This window comes from Eptatretus burgeri, chromosome 16 (genome assembly GCF_056783735.1).
Source record: "Eptatretus burgeri isolate ZD-2024b chromosome 16, Ebu_testis_v1, whole genome shotgun sequence".
In the NCBI taxonomy this organism is placed as follows: domain Eukaryota; kingdom Metazoa; phylum Chordata; class Myxini; order Myxiniformes; family Myxinidae; genus Eptatretus; species Eptatretus burgeri.
In genome coordinates, this window is record NC_140976.1 from 42,615,490 (window position 1) to 42,640,084 (window position 24,595).

At 42.6% G+C, this 24,595-nt stretch overlaps 1 protein-coding gene across 2 annotated transcripts in view; it reads left to right on the forward strand.

Moving 5' to 3' along the window:
- The window catches only part of LOC147010959 (polycystin family receptor for egg jelly-like), a 217,149-nt gene that overhangs the window by 96,421 nt on the left and 96,133 nt on the right, over window positions 1-24,595 (forward strand). For both annotated transcript variants that reach the window (XM_085860350.1, XM_085860351.1), the window contains 3 exons: window positions 4,077-4,310; window positions 5,739-6,222; window positions 13,288-13,382. In XM_085860350.1, coding sequence (XP_085716476.1) covers window positions 4,077-4,310; window positions 5,739-6,222; window positions 13,288-13,382 — 813 coding nt within the window. The remainder of the gene's footprint in view (window positions 1-4,076; window positions 4,311-5,738; window positions 6,223-13,287; window positions 13,383-24,595) is intronic.

Consider the following 24,595-nt stretch of genomic DNA (forward strand, 5'->3'; position numbering starts at 1 on the left):
CAGTTTAATGTTCATTCGAGAGGCAACGCACACACTGATGCCTTACTCTGCCTGAGAAACACCAGGATGACAGTTTATTGCCAGGCAGGGTTTCAAAACCAGGTTTGACAGTTCTGAGGCTAGTGCGTATACCTCTTGGCATGCTCTTGGCATGAAAAAACTGAGGTTGCAGATATAAAGTAAATTTCCTGTTCAGAATCACAATTAATCTTATCTATCTAGGCTTATTCATTCATATGGGAACATTGGACAAACATGGCTCGATCTAACCTTAATCATTCACATGGGAACAGTGGACAGACACGGCTCTATCTAATCTTATTCATTCACATGGAAACACAGGACAGACATGGCTCTATCTAACCTTAATCATTCACATGGGAACATTGGACAGACACGGCTCTATCTAACCTTAATCATTCACATGGGAATACGGGACAGACACGGCTCTATCTAATCTTATTCATTCACATGGGAACATTGGACAGACATGGCTCTATCTAACCTCAATCATTCACATGGGAACAGCGGACAGACACGGCTCTATCTAACCTTAATCATTCACATGGGAATACGGGACAGACACGGTTCCATCAAATCTTCTTCATTCACATGGGAACACAGGACAGATACGGCTCTATCTAACATTATTCATTCAAATGGAAACACAGGACAGACACGGTTCCATCAAATATTTTTCATTCACATGGGAATACGGGACAGACACGGCTCTATCTAATCTTATTCATTCACATGGGAACAGCGGACAGACACGGCTCTATCTAACCTTAATCATTCACATGGGAATACGGGACAGACACGGCTCGGTCTAATCTTATTCATTCACATGGGAACATTGGACAAACATGGCTCGATCTAACCTTAATCATTCACATGGGAATACGGGACAGACACGGCTCGATCTAATCTTATTCATTCACATGGGAACATTGGACAGACATGGCTCTATCTAACCTTAATCATTCACATGGGAATACGGGACAGACACGGCTCTATCTAATCTTATTCATTCACATGGGAACATTGGACAGACATGGCTCTATCTAACCTTAATCATTTAAATGGGAATACGGGACAGACACGGTTCCATCAAATCTTCTTCATTCACATGGGAACACAGGACAGATACGGCTCTATCTAACATTATTCATTCACATGGAAACACAGGACAGACACGGTTCCATCAAATCTTTTTCATTCACATGGGAATACGGGACAGACACGGCTCTATCTAATCTTATTCATTCACATGAGAACAGCGGACAGACATGGCTCTATCTAACCTTAATCATTCACATGGGAATACGGGACAGACACGGTTCCATCAAATCTTCTTCATTCACATGGGAACACAGGACAGATACGGCTCTATCTAACATTATTCATTCACATGGAAACACAGGACAGACACGGTTCCATCAAATCTTTTTCATTCACATGGGAATACGGGACAGACACGGCTCTATCTAATCTTATTCATTCACATGGGAACAGCGGACAGACATGGCTCTATCTAACCTTAATCATTCACATGGGAATACGGGACAGACACGGTTCCATCAAATCTTCTTCATTCACATGGGAACACAGGACAGATACGGCTCTATCTAACATTATTCATTCACATGGAAACACAGGACAGACACGGTTCCATCAAATCTTATTCATTCACATGGGAACACGGGACAGACACGCCATAAGGTTATTGAGACAGATTAGAGAATGTAAGCTGAGCCATTCAATAGCAAGGCTGAGAGATTTGAGTGGACAGATGAGGAAAAAAAATACATATTTTGTGTTGCAGGTTGTGACCATGGTGCGGCTATTCTTATTTTGTAAGGATTCTCTTCTCCCCAGGCAGATAGATAAAGAACGAGAGAAATAATTGCAAAAAAAAGAATAAAAGAGAGGAAAATGACCAAAAATAAATGAAAAAGCAATGATTACAATGAGCCAAAAAACAAAAAATACAAAAATATTTTTGCTGTACGCAGTTGAAGGGCTAGCCCATATTTATGTACAATTAAAATGTCTTCTAGTCTACTAGTCAGCCATCTTTGATCAGATCACAAAGTAAACTGAGGTGCACGTAGATGCTATCATGTGCTGTACTTTTGCCAAGTTTGACCAAACTCGGACCATGCACGCCTGAGAAATGTTTGGGGACATATCTAAGTAACAAAATGGCCAGCAGTCGGCCATCTTGGATGTAAAATTGAAAAAAAAATGAAGTACATGTGTAAGCCATCATTCCTTATCTGGGTGCCAAGTTTGAACAGCATTGCTAAATGCAGGTCCGAGAAATGGTTGACGATGTGTTCAACACGGGGTTTTTTTTAATAACAAAAATGGCCGCCAGTCTACGAGTCGGCCATATTTTATCAGATAGCAAAATAAAGTTTGGTGCAAGTGTATGCTCTCCTGTACTGTGCTTGTGCCATGTTTGAACAAAATTGGACCATGCATGTCCGAGAAATGTTTGGGGACACGTTTAAGTAACAAAAATGGCCATGAGATGGCCATCTTGGATCTGATCTCGAAACAGAATTACGTGCTTCTGTGAGCCATCATCCCTTATCCTTGTGCCAAGTTTGAACAACATCGATAAATGCATGGCCGAGAAATGTTTGAGGACGTGTTCAACATTGGATTTTTTTTACAACTAAAATGGCCACCAGTCGGCCATCTTTGATCGCGCTGTGAAACAAAAGAATGTGCTTATGTATGCCATCATGTGTTGTCTTTGTGCAAGTACAAATGAAATCGGTCCATGCATGTTCGAGATATGGTTGTGGATGCACACACCCACGCATGCACAGACATGAAAATCGAGACCAAACCCATGAGCCCCCGTTTCGGACGAAGTCCAACGAGGGCTAATAAAGCGAAATGTAAAAAAGTTGAAAGAAGTGTGACAGGAACAGAGAACAACGATGTCGGGAAGAGCCCAGACAGCTATATTTCAGCAATGACGCCCCAGGCTCAAACACAGCAACAGGTACAACATAAGTGTACCCCGACTCCAACAGGCTAACCTCAGCACAGATGTAGTGCTAACCTTCGGTCTGACGTATTAACCTATTCTCTAACCCCTGTAGTAAGTAAACTTAACCCAAACGTGAACTAATCCTCAACTCGAACTATACTGCTGTGTTTGTTTTTCAACCATCCCATTTCATCTTTTGGATAACATGACGGCTGCATTCAGGCAAAAAAGTTTGTACCAAATCATTGATCTTTAAAGGTTCACATCGAGCAACAATACAGCAGTCACGAGGATGACTTTCACAGTATGACAGTGGAGGTGAAGCTTTCCCCTTAGCACAATTTATTGGTATAGAATGCATTAATAAACACAAGTGCAACGTGCTCTTTCGCTATCTTAGCTCAATATAGGCGACGTGATTTGCTTCAGCATTGGCACTCAGATTTTAATTTCCAGTAAAAAAAATAATAATAAACACCTCTGAGATGCCGTGGGAAACCACCTTAATTCTTACACTTCTGGCCAAGAGGTAGGTAGATTTGGTAAAGGCGTAGAATCCACTGGAGATGCCAATCCATCATCATCCTCCAATTGCATGTCCATCATCGTCATGACGTCGTGGCAACTCCAAGCGGTGACCAAAGGTACCATGAAACACTGTAACATAAGGGAATTATATTCATCGCAAAACAAGGCCACTGGCATAATTTTTTACAGGTAAATAAATGTTTTTTTGTTAAATTGTTCCAATTTTCATTGTTGTAGGTCCATGGAAAACTTTGGCACAATGTACCGTAAAGCATATCGAGTTGATGCACACGGCATTCAGTTGCATGCTGCACAAGCCGAATGTACTCAGTACAACTAACGGATTGCTATGCAGCAGAAATGATAGCTCCAAGAAAAAGTTTATGTGAATTGGTGGTGTTTGAATTGGCAAGGATGGTTTACATAGGACTGTGTTCGGATTTTGGGACTTCAATTTTGTGGTTCGTAAACTGCTTATATGATCGTGTCTGTTTCTTCACGTGACTGCATAATGGAACTAAACGCTCTGTAAACTCTGCAGGCTTCCAAACTGTTCCATATGGTGTACAATAATATTTTGAAAGACGGCATCGGTGTGAACAAAGTGCTTGTTCCGGGTGGGAAGAACATCTTGCTGTGCACAGCCAATCTTTGTGTTGATCGAGACGTTCTTAAAGCCAAACATCTCACTGAAAAAACTTGGGCAACGCATTTCAACACAATTAGTTTCCACGGTGACAATCGAACATCTCCACAACCATTTGGGGTGCTGCAGGTAAGTGCTGAATTGTAAAAGTCTGATTTGCTCAAGACCTCTATACAGAAAAAGAGATATATAGATCATCTATTATAATCGGTCCAGATTACTCCCACCTTCTTGTCGGTCGGTCAGGGAAAGTCTTTGGTGAACTTTGCTGCCCAGGCCTGACATTTGACTGAGGGAGGCAGGAGTTTGGAACTCATTTGGAGTGCTGGCAGTAACTCCTCTACCCTTCATGAAAGATACTATGGGATCTTTAACATCCACTAAACACCAGTGCTGGCAGAGTGGTCCTTTTGACACAACGTCCTTCTGATGGATGGCGCACAGATTTTGTCCTGCAGGCAAAATACCAGGGGTGACATTTGATTGCTCGGTAGAGATTCAAACCCAGACTATACTGTAGACAGCTTAAATGTGAGTGAGAATACATCGAGTCTTTCAGGCCAGACCCCATGATCCACTTTTGATTGTCAAAGACAATAATTCTTCCAATAATAGTGATTGCCTCTGAACTGCCGAGCCTTAGTTCGAATCTCCACGTAACTAGAAACTGTCATCCTGGTATTTCGCAGACAAGGCATCAAAGATGACAAAAAGTGCATTAGCTGCATCAAAGGTGACAAAAATGTCCTCCCTCAGATGGATGTTAAAGCTGAGGCCCGATTGCTAATATTAGTTGGTGGACATTAATGATCGCACAGTTTCTTTCATGTAAAGTATCAGAGTTATAGCCGGTACTCTGAGCAAATGACAAGTCCCTGCCCCCAATGTTCAGGAGCACTGCATCAGCACCACAAGCGACGCCTAGGTAATGCTGCAACGAGAGGGATGAATTTCGAATTGAATTCCGGTCCAATATGCATTCGCTAGCAACACAATGGTGATTCAACATCAAGGTGGAAAACAGAAGCCAGTCTGTACAGCATTTGCTCTGGCATCGTGTTGCATGATGAGCGTTCAAGAATGCAGCATGAAAATCATATTCCGTCCTTTGCCGAAACATCTGCACTATTGCATGAAGCAATTTGATCGAGACCTTTAGAGTCAGAGTGGGCCATCCTATATTTTTTATACTTAAAAAAAAAGACCACAAAGTTCATGACTCTGCATCTTCCCTTTGATGAAAATACTATTGTTATTTGAATAGTCGACAAGTTTAGAGCTTTTCAAATTCAAGCAGAGACCATTTTTGCAATATCGCCACCAATGTACTACAAAACCCAAAAGTGTCACCGCTGTACTCCAAACGTAAATGCGCCGAATAGCCGATGGCTGAATACGGCTGTGGGGTTTGATTACATATACAGAAAAGTGATGAGTTCTACTTATTCCCCTGCATCAGAAGCCAAGCCATTGAGCAAAATAAAAATGTTTTGTTATCAAGAATATTTGCCATGCTGTTTTGCTTTCTTCAACCTTATATTCCATCTTCATTCTCAGATTGTGGACTTTAGAGAAAATCCATTGGTTTGGAATGACAAAAAGCTCACGTACTCTGTTGTGGGCATTCAACTGCAAAACAATGAGTCGGCGGAAACCGTTTCAGAATCCCAAGTGGCTTTTAACCTACCCTTGACAAAACGTTCGATCAACACAGAAGACACCATCAGTGTAGTCCGCAACTGCACTTTTGAAGTGTGCAAAGCAATTGTGAAGTACGACATTCATACAAACGGCACCATGATATTCTTTTCTGTTGAACCACTCAGTGACATGGCCTGGATCGAAGCCTATATCAGAAGAGACAATCTTCCACTCGTTAGCACAGAAGCCTTTGACTGCGGCATGCAGTTAAACATTACAGAGGGAACCTTACAGGTGCGGAACTGCAGCCTCATGCACCCGAATCAACAACGACGATACTTTCCTCTCAAGATGGACAACCTGCTGCCTGGCAGTTATTACACTCTGCTCCACTTTCCAGGTAAGACGATTCAGATATTATCTTTGGCTCTTACCTCATCCATACACTCTACCCTGGTTCTATGAAAGAAAGATAATCAACTTTGATCGAAGAGGCAGTGATGTAAAGTTGAATAAAATCCAGATTTCAAAAGGCAACCACGGTATGATCTCATTATTATCTTCATCTTAACCTTGTGGCATTAAGGAAGATGGTGGTTCTACCGGTGTTACATAGTCAATCACGATGGGATTAGGTGCCACTCATTTATTTAATAAATCAAGAAACAGGGTCCACAGGAAGCAAAGTATGCAGTAAGAAGATCCCAAAGGCACTCAATCATGATGACGGAATTCATTAACTAAAAATTAAACACATAGGCCACAAGTTCGATGAATGGCTGACAGATGCGCGCGCGCACACACACGCACACACACACACACACACACACACACACACACACACACACACACACGTACACACACACATGCACACACACGTACTCACACACACACACACACACACACACACACACACACACACACACACACACACACACACACACACACACACACACACACACACACACACACACACACACACACCCGAGTGGAACCCAGTGGAGGGAAGAGAAGCAAAATTAAAACATAAAATTGCAAGGGATCAAAGGAAAAAGAGGAGATGAGTTCGGGAAAGGCTTTCAGGCCTGTTAGGATGGAACTCCTGACGGGTCCATTAGACTATTAGAGCAGCATGGCAGAAAGAGAATGAAATGGTGATCAGGCCCAGTCCCAGTGCCAATTGTTCCCTGAACCATTAATACAGTCCATCTCGAGCACTTCTCGCACGCTCCAACACATTGTTTCTCCCTCAAGGATAATGTGACGACAAAAAAAACGTAGTTTTGCCTTCTACAATGCAGTTCCTTTATGAAGCCTTGCCTGAAGCGGAACATCACCTGGCAAAAAATATAATGCTGCCAATTCCTCGATCTCCAGCATCCTTGGTCACCACTGCGTGCGCCACAATAACCATGGCTTTTTCTTTGTGATCAACATTCTCTGTTGCCCCTGGGCAGCATACTGACTGCCATAGTATGAATGGGCAGAGTCACCCCACCAGTTTTTATATAATGAGCTAACACACAACGCCACAATAAGGGGGGGGCAGGAGACAAGAGGGGTGGGAGAAGAAAGGACAAAACAGTGGGGGACAGAGACATTAGGAGATCTGTGGAAGGGAGAGGGATTGGGCAGGGAACACGTGGTGTACAAGATGGACACCACAGGGACTTTCAGGACGTTACACGGCAGGAGACTTTCAGGAAGGAAGGCAGGGAATTTGAAGGAGGTGGGTTTGGAGTGGATTAATGGGGGGTAGAAAAGATCATGGGTTTTGGATAGGGGAAGATCAGAGGTGGTGAACAGCTGTTTTGAAGACCTGGAGGGAAGAATAGGATTGAAGAAAGTGTGGGAGTTTATTCCAAAGGCGGGGAATAAAAGGAAATAAAGAGTGAAGGTGAGAAGTAATTCGTGATTTTGGTAGTTTTACCAGAAGGGGGTTTCTGGCGGACATTGAGATGGGGGGGGCATATCGCATATCGCAGACAGAGCGGGGGGGGGGAGAAGACTGGAGAGGAGACGGTAGAAGACAGAAAGACCACCGACCTGCCTGTGGTGAAAGAGTGAGAGGCCCAAGGACTCAGCCTCACTGTGGGAGATACCAATGATCCTAAAGGCCTTGGTTTTCACTGCGTGAAGCCGAGATAGGTGAGAGGCAGGAGCACCAGCCCAGAGGGGAGGGCAGTACTCCATCAGGCTGCAGACAAAAGGACCAGTGTGTTTTTACACACATATGAACCATCCAAAACATCACAATAACTTCACATATGAGAACCTTGGAAAGCACTGTAAGAAGAGAGGGGTAGATAAGGGAGTAACTTTAAACAAAATATAATAAAGGAAAAGAAGGTGCCATTCTAGTCCCACAGCTAAACCGGTATGATGTGAGGCACCTTGATGAAGTTGGACCCTCCCACAGATGTCACAATAATTACACATGTATACCATTACACATCCACCTGCAAGCTACCTACAAGTCCTGCCCATATCCCGATAACCCTCCATCTCCAATGTATCAAGGTATCCACTGTATCTAATTCAAATTTTAAAATATATACTCTTTCTGCTGCTACTACCTTTCCAGGGAGATCAATCCATACATTAACTGGAACGGCACTTGGTGGAGTGCATCCCTCTGCAACCTGAACAGTTTACATTTTGCATCTCACTGATAGGCGGGATCTGGATCTGGACCTGAACCAGAATCTAATCGGCTTGTTCTTGTCACCTACTCAACTCCTTTGCCAAGTTTTGTCATAATCCGTCCACGTTTTGAGATATCGTAGTACATATATCATTATTGGCCCATCTCTCATATTTGGTGAAGAATCATTAAAAACAATTATAGCATCCACATCTTCACCAAAAGGTCGATCTCACACCCAGGTCGTTGTCACACACCAAACTTTCCTACCAAGTTTCTTCTGAATCTGTCTATAACTTTTTGAGATATCCGGCTGCTCATAGACAAGCAAATAAACAGAAAGACAGGGGTGAAACCATAACCTGCATCCACCCTTGGTGGTGTTTTGCCTTGGAGGTTATGTTTGAGTGTTTGAGACTTTTTACTTTCCTAACTCTCCTCTTCTTTACTTTCTGGCTAACACCTCTGATCCTATCACTGTCTATCCTCTATAAAAGTCTTCTGCACTTATTTTGTTTCTACCCTTCATTAACTTAAATATCTCAATCAAATTGCCTCGTAATGGCCTCCTTTCTAATGCAAAAAGTCCCGTCTCTTTAAATCACTCCTCATAACCTAGTCTGGCTAGGCCCAGAATCAATCCAGTTGCTCTACACTTTACCGTCTCTATTAGTGTACAGTAGGTCATGTAATTTCATGAAAAATGTTGGTTAAAAGTAAACTTTCACTTGATTTTGTATCTTTAGGTTGTAAAAGTTAAAAAAAATGTAGGTTGGAATGTTTTACAAAAAGGGTAAGGGTACCAAATCCAAGATGGCCACCAGCATTAAAAATGGACACTTGTTATGGAATAGTTGACATTAAACACAAGTTGTAGTTGCTATTGTGAATTCAGTTATTATGTTAATATCATATTTATAATGACAGATACCTAAGCAAATGATATTACAGTTAGAAAGACAATACGACAGCTATTTTGAATTTCAAAATGGCCACCATGAAAATTATTTGTAGTTGGTATGCCAAAGCAAATACATGCATAATCGTACATTTTGAGAGGAAAAAGCAAACACTTTGCATTATTCACATTGAACATTAATTCGAAAAGAACAAGCACCAAATAGATGATCAGTAAACAAACATATATTTTGTGTATTTTACTGTTTATTACTCTCACCCAAGTAGAGGGTATTGCATTTGGGTCCGTTTGTTTGTTTGTCCACACAGAACTTTCATGTTTTTCTCTGCAACCGCTTGTCGGATTGAGACGAAATTTTCACCATGGCTGTGAATACTTATAGAGATGTTATGATGATAATTATGACGTCATATGTCACATGGTGTAGCAGCCATATTGGAAAACGGAAAAACTTTGAACCTCTGTATCTCTGAAACCGCACCAAGGAAAAAAATGAAACTTGGCAAATAGCAAGTACTCCTCATGGGGAATGAGTGTGATTTTTTTATGACAACAAAGGTGCCTTCATTATGACGTCATAATTTCATATGGAGAACGCTACATCCGATCAGTATGAAAATTTTTGAGGGTCATCTAGGGATAAAATGGTCCACAAAGTTTTTTGATGATGTCATTGGTCACATGATTCGGTATATATGTATATATATATATATGTATATATATATATATATGTATATATATATATATGTATATATACATGTATATATATATGTATATGTATATATATATATATATATATATATATGTATATATATGTATATGTATACATGTATATATATATATATATATATATATATATATATATATATATATATATTTAAACCTTCAAAAGTCTTCTTGTCTGAAATGGCTGAACAGATCGAGGCAAAACTTTACATGTATGACCACCTATACATGAGGGACAAATCCATATTGAATTAACCCTAAAACATAAAAATCTTCTTCTCCAAAATGACTAGGCAGATCGAGGGGAAACTTCACACAAATGTTCCCCAAGCCTTGTGTGTACAAGTTTGTTGAGGAATAATTGATGTCACATGGTTTGGCAGCCATATTGGATTGACGAAAAATATTAAATAATGTTTTCTCTGGAACGACTTAATCAATCGACATGAAACTTCACAATTATGATCTAGAAGTGATGGGGAATATGTTTTAAATTTCAACTTGATTGGACACATGGTCTGGCAGTCAGAATTATTTTCATTTCTTACTGTGGGTTTTTTTCTTTTGGAAGAATGCTCACTTGGCTGTGCCTTGATGGGTTTGAGGGTAGAGGTGTAGCAACTGAAATTGGAATCCTATCCAGGTTCTTCCTGATAACTTCATCTTTGTTTTTTGCTTGTTCAGGTTCCTTTTGGTTACTCCAATGCAGGACTGTACCTATTTGGTCTTCCATTTTATTTGAATTGAATTTATTATAATACAATTCTGAATTCAATTGCATAATAAAATAATCATACAAAACGTCATGGGTCAGGGTCAGGTGTCTGACCACAGTGGGGTTGCATCAAAGTGGGGCGTCTTGGTACCCGGTCATCATTGCCAGCAGTTATAAAGTGGCAGTTCTAGTTATGTCTCCTATTAATTGCGTAGCACACTCGTACATAAACGCCACACAAAATACACCACGCAAAACAAGTCCTGAAGAGGGTCTGCAATCTCCGATTGCTCTTTTCCTTGTTCTCGTTGTGTAGGCTGACACTTTAACCTCAATCACCATAAACCACTTTCCGCCTGTACTCCAGGGGCCTCCATCTGACCATCCCCCAGGCAGATGCCTGGCTCATCTCCATATGCTTGAGATGCCTATCAACCTGCTGCAACCATGCGGCACGTGGTCACTCCATTGGCCGCATCCACCTATGAGTCTCTCTCGCTGAGAGAATCCAGTGAGCAGGATCAGAGTCAGGAAAATGAGCCACATGTCCATACAGCCACAGCGGATGCTCACAGACTATGCAAGTAACAAATCTTAACTGAGACTCTCTCTCAGCAAACGCGAGGATACAAAGTCTGACCAGCGATAGCCGAGGATTCCCTCGAGACCTGGTACCGAAGGAGTTAAGTTTCCGTTTCAGATCCTTGGTCAGAGTCCAAGTCTTTCATCCATAGAGCAAGACTGGAAGCACCTTGGACTTTAGGCCCGATCCAAATGTCTATCAAACTCGAGCTCACAAAATGCGGAGATGTGAAAACCATTGCCAAGGTAAGTGAATTTCTCTGTGACCTCAACATCCTCACAAAAAATAGGAACAGACAAGATAGCAGCATCCAAGATGTCATTGAAAGCCTCGACGATTGTTAGTAGGTTTAATCAATCAGTCAGTCAAAACTGGTAGAAAGTAGCCATTTGATTCGTCACAAAAGACATGCATCCACTTTAGGGAACTCTTCCTATTTTTTCAGCGAACTTTGCCTGAATACGATTAAATCACTCCCATTGCAGGGTTTTTGTCATTACAGGGTTTCTGACATCTGCTTCACCTTCTTGATGGTATACTGTTGCCATGATAGAGGCATTACACACCTGCAATGCGTACCGCATTCCCCTTTTTCAAATATTGTTCGTCGTACTAAAAATACGGGACAAATGGCGTCTCAGGAAGGTATGAAACGGGACGTGGGACATTTGGGTAAAAAAAACGAGATGATTCCATAAAATACGGGACACCTGCACATACAGGGTGGGAGGGGGAGGGACGAGGTGGTAAGGGGTCGGGAGGAATTGGGGCGGTGAGCGAGTGCAGTTTTAGGGTGTAAAATGCACAAACACCGACGACATTATTACCTCCATCCACCTTCAGTTATGTTTTCACCCCATCTGTTTGTCTACAGTATTTGTTTGTCTGTGAACAGGATATCTCAAAACGTTATTGACGGATTCCGACAAAACTTGGTGGACAGGTTGGGAGTATGAAAAGGACTAATTGATTTGATCTTGATGAAGAGCTGAATCCAGATCCGGAATGAGAATTTTTTTATATTCAAGTGATTCTTCATCATCGAGAGATAAGTCCAAAACGATATACAGCATGGTATTTCAAAAAGTTGTGGATGAGTTATGACACAACTCAGTGGATGAGTTGGTTAGGTGATAAGAACAAGCCGATTGGATTTTGGTTAAGGTCTGGATGCAGATCCGACCTATCATTGGGATACAAAACGTAAACTGTTCAGCCTGACGGAGTTATGCGCTGAACCGAGTGCCCTTCTACTCTTTTTATGAGACCCTCTCACTGACATCACAATCAGTACAGATGCACACAATCACCCATCCATACTCAAGTGACCGACTGTACAAGTCCTGCCAACATCCCTGAACCATCCATCTCCAATGCTTCAAGGTACCCATCTAATTCCAGTTTAAACCTATCTATTGTTTCTGTTGCCACTACCTTTCCAAATACCATTCCATGCATTGACTATTCTCTCTGTGAAAAACCCTTACCATACTACTGTCTTAACTCTCAACTTCTTTACTTCCAGGCTATGGACTCTGGTCCGATCACTCTATTTTGCTGAAACACTCTTCTGCACTTATATTATTCTGTACCCTTCATTATCTCAAACATCTCCATCCAATACCCTCATAATCCCCTCCTTCCTAATGTATAACGCCCTGTCTCCTTCAGCCACTTCTCATAGATTAGTCTAGCTAAAGCTCAGATTCAATATCGTTGCTGAATGCTGCTGAACCCTCTCTATGGTAGCTATGTCCTTCCTCGGATGTGGTGACCAAAACTGAACACAATATTCTAGATGAGGCCTCATTAATTTCCTATACAGTGACAAGAGGAGAAAAATAATAAAGTCAATTGTGTTTCATTCTCTCCTCACAGGATCCAACATGACAAGCATGATTTCTTTGAAAGTCAAGCAGGTGGTGTGTTTGGTAAAAAACTTAAACGATGTGTGGATATCAGGATTGGGGGTGGTAAGTAACCACTCAATTATATTTTTGGGGACAAGGAGGCATTCGTGGTTTATCATTACACAAGGTTGAGTATCTTTCCTGAGGCAGAGAATTTGTGCAAGGAATAATCAAAACCAACAAAGATATACAGGAAGTTTCAAAAGTCTTGGTACTACAGTACTGTATTTGGATTGTGTCTTTACTGTACATTATTAATTGTAATTACTAGCAGGCACCCCTCCCCTCTGGGTGGGAGTTCCCTTGTCGGCCCTCCTTCGGCGGGCAATGTGCTGCGGAACATTCTTGGAAATGCACTTTATAATATTCTTGAAATAAATTTTATTGATCATATATCATAAGATAAAGGAGGATGATTTGTCATTCTGGCTACCACCACAGCTGGTGCTATTTCTGCCACATGTCAATTTTGGAGTTTCAGTGACATTCATGTTTGCTCCATTGTAGTATGATTATCCCATGCGCATGAAGCAACAAACGAGGTTAAGCAATTGGTTCACTTTTCTGTTTGTCTGTCTGTCTGTCTGTCTGTCTGTCTGCAGGCATCAGTCTATGATTGAGGAACTACTTCATTTCAATTGAATGCTATATTTTGAACCCTGAAGAAAATGAATCTGAATACAAATTGGAACAGAAGCCTGCAGTTTAGCAGTACTTTGGCTCTGAATTTGGTGAATTGTATAGAATCTCATCCCAAGTGTGCATGTCCACAGAAGAGTAAAGTAATTTTTTACTCTGTCTGCCTGCCTATCAGCCCAAAAAAATTCAAAATCATTCCAAACAGGAAACTTACTGTTTTTAGGGACGTCATAAAGGACACAAACAGGCACGAATAACTAATGTGATGCATCAGATAAGGTGGCGTAAAAGACGGTGCACCAACGGTGGTAAACTTCCAAAAAAATTTTCTTTCTCCTACAGCCTTTAAAACCTTTCTTTCATTTCAATTGAATGCCTTGTTGGCACTTACAAAAACTTCCAGTTTTGCAGTACTTTGCCAAAATATTACGTCATCTCGAACAATCAAATTTTCCGCTCGCGCTCTAAGTGTTGGGGAATATCAAGATTCAGACAAAATTGCGGCTCATCGGAAATATATATTGTGCCTGGAAACGCAAAGCAAGAGTTTAAAAGATGCTTCCTATGTCCTTTTTCTCAAGACTGCGTGGGGTAAGGTGTTCGATGAACTCACTAACTTAGAGTTATTCCACCTCATATCACTGGAGGCCTCCCAGTTGACCCCCTCAGATTTACTTTAAACTTTCATAAAATAGTTCCCAGGTATCAAAATGAAGCTGCGTAAAATTTTAGGTCCATAGATGCGGTCAACTCCGAGATATTGAGGGTTGAAAATGTGGTTGTGGCCCTATTTTTATGGTCGTTGCGAGCATCACAAAATCAACGGCTACTTTTGAACTCCCACAACTTTTTAAATGTTAATGCTAGAGCCTTGAAATTTTCAGAGATTATTCTTTTATAACTGCTCTGTAAGAAACAAACATAAAACGGAGTATACCACTATTAAATTTTATGACCTGATCAGTTGAAATCCAGAAAAAAAAATGTTGTTTTTGTATGAAGACCCAACTTTGAGACCCCATATATTTTATTGACTCCACCCAGAAGCTTGAAATTTTTTCAGGTAATAACTGTATGGTAGTAGTATTCAAATACATGTTTACTTTTCTTAATCAGTCATATATAATAGTCATGATCCCTCAAAAATTGAAAATTTTCATTTTTCCTCGAAATTCAGGTGAGGATTGCAAATATATGACAAGGTATACCACTTCAAATTGTTCACCATTGGAAAGAGCATATTCAAGTTTACAAAAGTGTCAAATATCAAAGTGGTATAATGTTTCTAACAGTATTTTAAAAATATTTGAATTAATGATGTTCTGCCAGTGCTGTGCACGTTGTGTGTGCTATTTAATGAACAGTCCTTTTACATGTAGTACATATGTGTAGTACATGTATATACAATGTACATACATATCATCTGCTATTAGGATACCATGAACACAATACTTGAAATTTGAATTTGTAATTCTTTGTTTCTCATTTGTAAATAGCAAGAGCTTAACTCATCTGGCTGGGGCTAAAAATAGAACTCAGGAATAGTGGCTGATCTGCTGATGTCAGCAGTGTATATAGTTACATTCAAGGGAGGACATTTGTTGGGTTCCTTTGGTCCATGTGATGAAAGTTATTGATGCTCCCTCTAACGTCAACTGGGAGGCCGTACAAGCTCGCACCTGACTTGGAAAAGCAGATCAAGGACCTATTCAAATCATTTACGTGAAATGTTTTATTACATTGTTATTGCAGTATGTGATATATTTTTATATTATAAATTTGAATCATAGAACTAATCATCATTCATGATTACCATGGTGCCCACACCATGCACACACTTCATGTATTCACAACTGTGTTAAGTTAAAAAAAAAATAGAAAATATATATTTTTTAAATATACCACAATATGTGGTTGTTGTTGTTGTTTCTGGCACGCGGTTTGAAAGTTTTTATTTTTTTGCACGTACGGCCACGCGAGAGCGAAGTAACGGCCTGTGTGGTTGTTGTTTCTGGCACGCGGTTTGAAAGTTTTTTTGTTTTATTTTTGCACGTACGGCCACGCACTAGTGTCTTAAAATATAAAAAAAATACAACAAAAACCTTTTCCCTTCTCACCTTATACCCCACGGAACCACGTGACTTCCTGTACTGACTCCTTCCTTCTCTTCCCTGCTAATCCCACTCTGATCGTGGGTTTGTTTTTTTTTTTTACCACACACCTTCACGATCTTTTCTTCAAACGTTTCTTTCACTCTTCATCCCTCTTTCCTAATACAAAAAAAATGTCTCTCACAATGCTTCAACTTCCTCTCTTCACCCACTTCCTCTTCTTCAAAAATATTGTGTTCTTTCATCCCGTGTCCAAAAATTCCATCCGTTACAACGTTTCCTTTCTCCACTCTGTCAATTATCCTGCATTCCATCCATCTTCCAATGTATTTAAATGAATCTCTGAGCCACAAATTTTTTAAATTCCATTTTGCAATACTTGTTCATCTTCCATTACTAATCATTCTTTTTTTTTTTTCCCCAATTTCAGTGCAAATTCATCCCACCAACTTAAATCTACCTCCTCCTAACTTCTTCCTTTTATACCCCCTCCTTACACCTCCCATCTTGTGCCCCATCCTAGCATCTCTCCACTGTCCTATGCTTTACTAACAGCTCACCCTCTGATATCCCAAACTGTATGGTTTTCAAATGTCTCACACACTCATTCAGCACACTGCTCAATATCTCCAACATATTCTCCCTTTCCTCTCATCACATCTCCCCCTCTTCCCACCCCCACAAAAATTGTTCGTCCCCCCACCTCTACCATACCACTACATGACCTCATCCTCCCCCTATCCCCACCTCTCCATGACCGTGCATTCTCTCATCGTCTCCCTCCCTCTCAATTCAGCCGCCGCCTCCCTCTACAAAGCAAACCTCACTCTCTTCCCCCCCCCCAAAGCTTCCCCCTCACCCTTCTCAAAAGCTCTCCCCATACATTTCTCCTGAAATTCTACCCTCTCAACCTTCTCCCACAAATGTCCCCCACCCCTCCACTTCTAATCTCCCCCCTTGTCTTCGTTTTTCTCCCTGGTTACTCCCTCCTCTGGTATGATAGACCTGAGCCTCGTCCTGGTGGCAGAATTGCTCTCTTTATCAAAAACTCTATTCCTCACTCTCCATGCACTGCCCTCACTCCTCCATAACCCCAAGGAATATCTCTGGTTACGGCTTCACCTCTGCTCCCACCTCTTGTTTATACGTGTGTTGTACCATCCACCAAACAGTGATGACTCCATTTACATCTCACTCGCCCAAAACATGGACCAACTTCAATCCACTCATCCCAACTCTCTCTCTCTTCCTCATATGCGGTGACTTCAATTGCCGTCATGCCAGTTGGCTGGGTGTGGGTTCCTCACTCACCTGCCATGGCACTTCAGCAAAGGACTTCTGCTACTCATTAGGACTGACTCAATCTGTCACCTTCGTGACCCGGATCTCTGCCAACGTACTTCATCTCTTCTGGATTTGATTTTGACCAATTTCCCAGAAAATGTCTGCTGTTCTTCTGCTCCAATTGGTTCACCCGACCATATGCTTGTGAAAGCGGTCATCTCTCTGGCTGTTATTAGACAACCACCTCAGCACCGACAAGTGGTCTTCAACTCAGGCTGACTGGCAGGTTCTTCAAGCAGACATCAATCTCCTTGACTGGTCTCCTATTTATACTTTCTCTGACAACAAATCATCCTGGGAATCCTTTCAAAGAAACTTGCTCTCTCTCATACACAGATTTATCCCATCTCGTCGCCCATGGTACACTGAAGCTTATGGCGAGGCAGTTGGCTGAAAACAACTTGCCTTCACCCCATGGAAGGCAAATCCGACTGAAGGTAATCTCAGTTCCTTTCACAAAGCTCAGAACAAGTGTGTGTCTACCCTCAGGAGAGCCAGGAAGCAACAAATTTGTAATCTCAAGTCTGAATTCTCAAACCTGTCGCCCTCCTCCAAATCATGGTGGCATGTCGTTAAGTCTGTTTCTGGTATATGTTCCCCCTCCACCTCCTCCCTTACCTCAAATGGCCACACAGCTGATGCTGCACGTGAAAAAGCTGAATGCCTAAACTCTGTGTTTGCTTCTAAACAATGTGTCCCAAACCCATCGCTTTCTGTTCCCACCTTACCCAGTCGCACCCAACTGTTCCTGGACTCTGTGTCCTTTTTTTATCCTGACAAGGTGGAGAGTTTGCTGTCAAACCTCGACTCAGATTCTGCAACCGGTCCAGACGGCATCAGCCCACGTGTCCTAAAAACCGGCTATGCTGCTCTTGCTCAACTCTCTCTGTTATATTCACCCTCTCACTTTCTCAAGGTCATCTGCCTTCTGCTTGAAAATCAGCAAACATTACCGCTCTACATAAAAAGGTGCAAAAACTGATCCCTGAAACTACAGACCAATCAACCTTCTCCCAATCAAAAGGAAGGTTATGGAATCCATCATCGCTTCAGACATCAAACCCTTCCTTTTCTCCAATGGCTTGATCTCCTCCATCAATTTGGATTCAGACCAGGTCACTCAATCATGGATATGCTACTTCTGCTTTCCCAACGATGGATGGAGGTCCTAAATGCCAAACGTGAGATCAGAGCCCTCTCCCTAGACATATCGTTAGCTTTCAATACGGTCTGGCATCTCGCCCTGCTCACCAAACTCTCTTCTTATGGTATCCAAGGCAATCTCCATTCACGGCTCACGGAATTTGTCTCCTGTTGCAGTCAACACGTGGCTCTTCATGGAGTTCTTTCATCCCCTCTTCCTGTCCAGGCAGGAGTTCCTCAATGCAGTGTTCTGGACCCTGTGCCTTTTCTGGTGTCCATCAATGATCTCTCCGACTCTCTTGAAAATCCTCTTTACCTCTTTGCTAATGACTCCACCCTCTGCCACACCATCTCTCATCCCTCTGATCTGCAGGGCAGCAGCCTCTTCACTCTCTGCAGACTTGGATAAAATCACAAGCTGGTGAAACACTTGGAATATGTCTTTCAATCTTGACAAATGTCACACACTCACTCCGAAAGGACCGTCTGGCAAATCCCCCATCTATTTTATTAACATTCCTCTTGAAGTTCAGTCATTCGAACTCCTGGGCTTCACTTACCTGCAATCTAGTACTATGATCTTTCTTGGGCGAAGCACATTTCAAAGTTGGCCTCTAAAGCCAGCCAACTGGGCATCCTCCATCGTACAAAGTCCTTCCTTGGCACACCTGAAATCCTGTCCACTGACAAGGCCTTCATCCATAGCTTGATGGAGTACTGCTCTCTCTGGGATATCTCCCCTGCTTCACATCTTGCTCAGCTTGATGCTGTGAAAACCAAGGCCTTCAAGATTATTGGAATCTCTCGTGATGAAGCTGAGTCTATGGGCTTATCGCTTCACCATCACAGACAAGTTGGTGGTCCTTTCTGGTCTTACACCCTCTGCTCTTTCTGTGCTTTGTCCCCCCCCCCCCACCCAGGATTTTGCAGGGCTCACACGGTCCACCATTAATTCACTCCTGGTGAAACGACTACTGAAATCCAGGATTTCACCCCCCTGCAATCATTTGTTCCTCTTTTTCTTTCCCCATCTGTGGAATCATCTTCCACATTCTCTTCAATCTCATTCTTCCTTCCAGGTCTTCAAGATAGCTGTTCACCACCATATCAGATTATCTCCAATCCAAAACCATCATCTTCTTTTACCCTTGTTAACCCCCTTCCCAACTCCACCCAAATCTCTCCTCCTTCCAATTTTCTCTCCTTGGAGTTTACTTTTGTATCCATCTTGTCCACCCCATATATCCTCTGTATCCATCTTGTCCACCTCATGCATCCTATGTATCCATCTTGTCCACCCATGCATCCTCCGTATCCATCTTGTCCACCCCATGCATCCTCTGTATCCATCTTGTCCAACCCATGTATCCTCCCTATCCATCTTGTCCACCCCATGTATCCTCGGTATCCATCTTGTCCATCCCATGCATCCTCCCTATCCATCTTGTCCACCCCAATGCTTGCGTGTTTTGCGTCCTGTTTTTGTCTGTTACGTCCTGATCCGTTCATTGGACTAGCCCTTCCACGAGCCTCGACTGTGTATACAAAAAACGTCTCAAGATAGATATTGAGGAGTGTGTAAGATCTATCTCATGTCTGACATGCAAGAGGATGATAGTACTTCGCTGTTAGAGTGAACGCTTGCATAGCATGCCGTGCCGTGGAGGTCACATCGAACATGTCATTCATGCCGTTCCATTATTGTCATTGTGCCAAAAACTCTCTCCCAAGTCTCTAATTGATGATAGGTGATGGTTAGTTTTGAATATTGTACACATTTTTCAAAATAAAGTGTTGAAATACCATATTATCAAGACTTTTGAAACACCCAGTGCTGAGATAATACTCGATCCAGGATTGGAATAAATTCCAAAAGGCAAGATTTTTTTCATTCAAAATTTGAAAACGTTATGTTTCAGGAAGGGTGCTTAACAAAATGTTGCTCTGGTGTCATACAAGACCATATTGGTAGTTCAAACAATCTTATATGTTGGCAAGAAAGCTTAGAGGTATGTGCAATCACCTCTGAGCGGTCTAGCCTGGGTTAGGATCCTTACCCAGCTATAAACTGTCATCCTGGTGTTCCGCATGCAGGGCAAGGCATCGATGTGTGTGCAGTCTCTCGGATTGGTGTTAAACCTGGCATCCCACCTGCCAGCATAAGTTGTTCATAGGCTTTAAAGATCTCAAGTGTTTGTCATAAAGAGGAGGCGAGTTATCACCAACATCGTGAATAATTTCCAAATTTCCTCTAATTAATTCAGAGTTGCGAAGGTAATGGTGATGTTTCTGCACGATCACAGGGGATGTCATGAACACAAAACCCTGTTCAGAGTACTGGACTCCATTATTTGTTGTACAGTTCTGACAACACTTTATTGTTTTTGTGGTGGAGTCTGCGGGCCTATGGGGAAGGGCATGGTGATGATGCATGGTGGGCGTGATGATGAGAGGGGTGGCCGTGGGGTCGGCAAGGGATATGAGGTGTGCACGCCGCCTGAGGCGTCGTAGTAATGCTGGAGTCGGCTGGCTCGTGAGTGTACCGAGTACGAATAAAGGAGAGCTGCCGGGCACAGTACGCCCGCGCTCGCACTCGTGCAACACAGCCCGGCTCGACTGTTCCTCCGCTTCGTGTCTGCCTGCTAAGCATCTCCCATTTCAGTACAGTACAGTTTTATATATATGTGTATATATGTATATATATATATATATATATATATATATATATATATATATATGTATATATACACATACATACAGTACATACAGTAAGTCGTTGACTTACGACCGCGATCGGTTCCGACCGACCAGTCGTAAGTCGATTTGGTCGTAAGTCGGCCAACCTTTATTTTTACCTATATTTCTAGTGTATAGGCCGATGCAAAAATTACTGTATGTATATTTTACTGTATAATTATTTCATAATCATCTGTAGGTCATGTTTTATTAACATTTTCTTTGTTCAAGTCAAACACTGCACTACTACAGTAACAATTGGTTTAACATTTGCAAAAACATACATTAGTTTAATATTTGTAATTTCTCCATTTCGTGGATGGGCCCGGTCCGTTGTGTTGCTATAATTGTCGATCGCATGGGTGCAGAACCTTTCACAGCTTCACGAATCCTTTTTTTGTCTTTCAAAATCGTCGACACAGTAGAGTGTGATAACTTAAGGTTACGTGCGATCGCATTCACTTTCTTTCCTCCTTCGTACTGTTTGATCACCTGCATTTTCGTGGTGAGATCAATGGCCTTTCTTTCCTTCTTGGCAGGTTGAGGAGTAGAAGATAATTTCCTCTTGGTAGACATCTTGGGGGTTTGAAGTAAATTTTTTACTGAGACCATGCTAACAATGGCGGGCGCTGGGGCGGAAACTGAGCAGTCTGAGTGGGCGGAGACGCGGAGCAGTCTGGTCGTAAAGTGGTTGTGGTCGTGGTCGTAAAGTCGATCAGTCGTAAGTCGCATAGGTCGTAAGTCGATGACATACTGTATATAGTTGCGGTCTCAGGGCTCGAGCCAACTACAAGGGGGGAATCCCCGGTTTCTCTCAAATTCACCCGGACCTGAGGTCACCGGGAGCAAATAACTTCACCTCCAGTGGGTTGCGACATAACTACGAACGCCAATCGAGCAACGACGAGTCCCAATGTCTGTCCATCTCACAACCGTTTAACTGGGGGTCCCGTGGCCTCCCGACCGGGGAACGCACCCTTGGAAAATGTGCTACTTACCTTATCTGGTGATCTTGAATGCGGCCGAGCTGAACCACTAGCACACGCCGGACCCTACTAACCGAACCGTCGGGAATGTCAACCTCATAAGCTATCTACGTGCGGCCAGTGCTAGACCAGTGGTGGAAAATATGGACACGGACAGATCGGAAATAGATTCAACAAGAACAGGTTTATTTACACAAGTGGGAAGCAGGAAAATTGGGGGGGGGGGGGGGAGGAACATAAGGATGTTAATGGCACGGGGAGAAATGAAGGTTTAGCAATTTGTACAGCAATGAGATCAGAGAAAGAGAAAAGAGACACAGAGCAAACTTAACAAGCACCTTACCTACCACAAACACAGTATATGGGTCCAAGCATTCACAACCAAGGGGGAAAAAAGGGGGACACCTCCTGGGTGGGGCAGAGGTGCCCTCACTATTCATCGCTGAGGGAGAGAAGTGGGAAGAAAGACTGAGGTGTCAAGGGTGCGTGGAGAAGAGTGACGTGTGTGTGTGTGTGTGTGTGTGTGTGTGTGTGTGTGTGTGTGTGTGTGTGTGTGTTGCGAATGTATTTGAAAAGGGAAACGGAGAAAGGTGCAGTAGAAATGCAGAGAAAAAGATATGTGAGGGGATAGCCTAAGTGTGAGATGTGTCTGTGGCATAGCTTGGTTTTGGTCCTATTAATCAGCTTGGTTTTCAGTCCTATGAATTGCCAAGGCTCCATCCGTCCTTCACAGCCTCGGCTCCTCGCTTGTGATGACAGTTCGCGAAGTGAAAACCAAAGCGGCGAAAATGCCAAGAACCAGAAGCGTGACCTCCGCTGAGCGAGCACCGTAGTGGTCCAATGAGAGGAGACAGCGAGGGTGTCCAATCCCGAAGAAAGAAAGGATGTCCAGCGCCCATTGAAAAAGAACAGAGCAAACGATGTTGTGCCTCAGGGAAGTGTCCGGCACTCATTGAAGAGTGTCCGGCGCCCGTTGAAAGGGTGTCCGGCACCCGTTGAAAGAGGGAGCGCAAACGCTCCGGGGTTCGCTATTTTATAAGGTCGGCCGAGAAGCTATGAGAATGTGCGCGTTGTTGGGTGGGGCCTACGTGCGGATTGGCGTTCTGCCTCCCCAGCACCACCCATTCGAGTTTTTGCACCGAGTCCTCTCAGTTGGGGTTTCTGGCTGTCGTAAGAGTCAGACCTCGCTTGCCATTGTTGAAGGCGAGCGAGCATTCAGCTGGTTCGAGGCACGCAAGAACGATTATGGGGAAAACGAACGGAGCCGATGCCTCTGATAGTCCTGCAGCGTAGTCTGATATTTCAGATCAATTGTTCAAATTTGCATAAAAGCACTAAAATTGGTACACATGTAGAATAATGTATTCCGAACAATTCTAGATATGGAGCCACCTGAGATTGTGCCTTGGTCAGCTTTGGTGACCATTTTCCAAAATGGCCACCATTCTACTTTAGCGAAATTGGCTATATGCTCTTATTTTCTTATTGTATTGGTGGTAGATATAAGGAAAGTGTATAATCCAGTAAATTGACCATGAAAAGGCATATTCAAATATTATGAGCCAGTATTTTTGGTAAAAAAGCCATTATTTGATTTGTAAATTGCTGCTCTCCTGAAACTTTTTGCTGAAAAGTACCCATTATTGCCTGGAGAACAAGAGTCAAATGATATTCATCACATTCAATGCGTTTGGAATCAACAAAAATTGCATTATACATTACATACTTTACTCTATTTTGAAAAGGGAACTGATAATCGTGATAATGACAAACTCAGAAAATGTAGTCAAATTATTGCACACTTCACTTTGAAGCGGCTATGGTTTACTGTCTACGACCATTCTACCAGGACACATGGTACAGGCATACATCAGTCTCGTACAATATGAGTTTCTGAGCTCAAGTGCACTGGTTCTGGATCAAGAAGTCAACACTTTTACAAGCAATGCGACTTTGCATTTGCACATTCCAAGCAAGGCCGATATCTCAGTATGTGCCTACTGCGTCTGTCTACTGGCATTCTCCTTCACAAGCACACAGTCCAGTGCATTGCAGATTAGCCTTCTTGCATTTGCAGCTGTTTCTACAGCCTTTTTTGCAGCTGCACGACACCAGCTCAAAGCAGCTTTTTGAAGCCTCAGGGAGTGTGGTCCAGAGCAGTTCGTAGGACCCATCCTCTGTTTGCCGCCAGCTCCAGCTTGTTGGTGATGAAGTTGAGGGACCAAGACCTGCCCCCCAGACATAGCCACCCTGGAAGACTGATCTCTTCACATGCTGTTCCAAAGCATCGTAGGTAGGTGGGATGCGCTGGACGGAG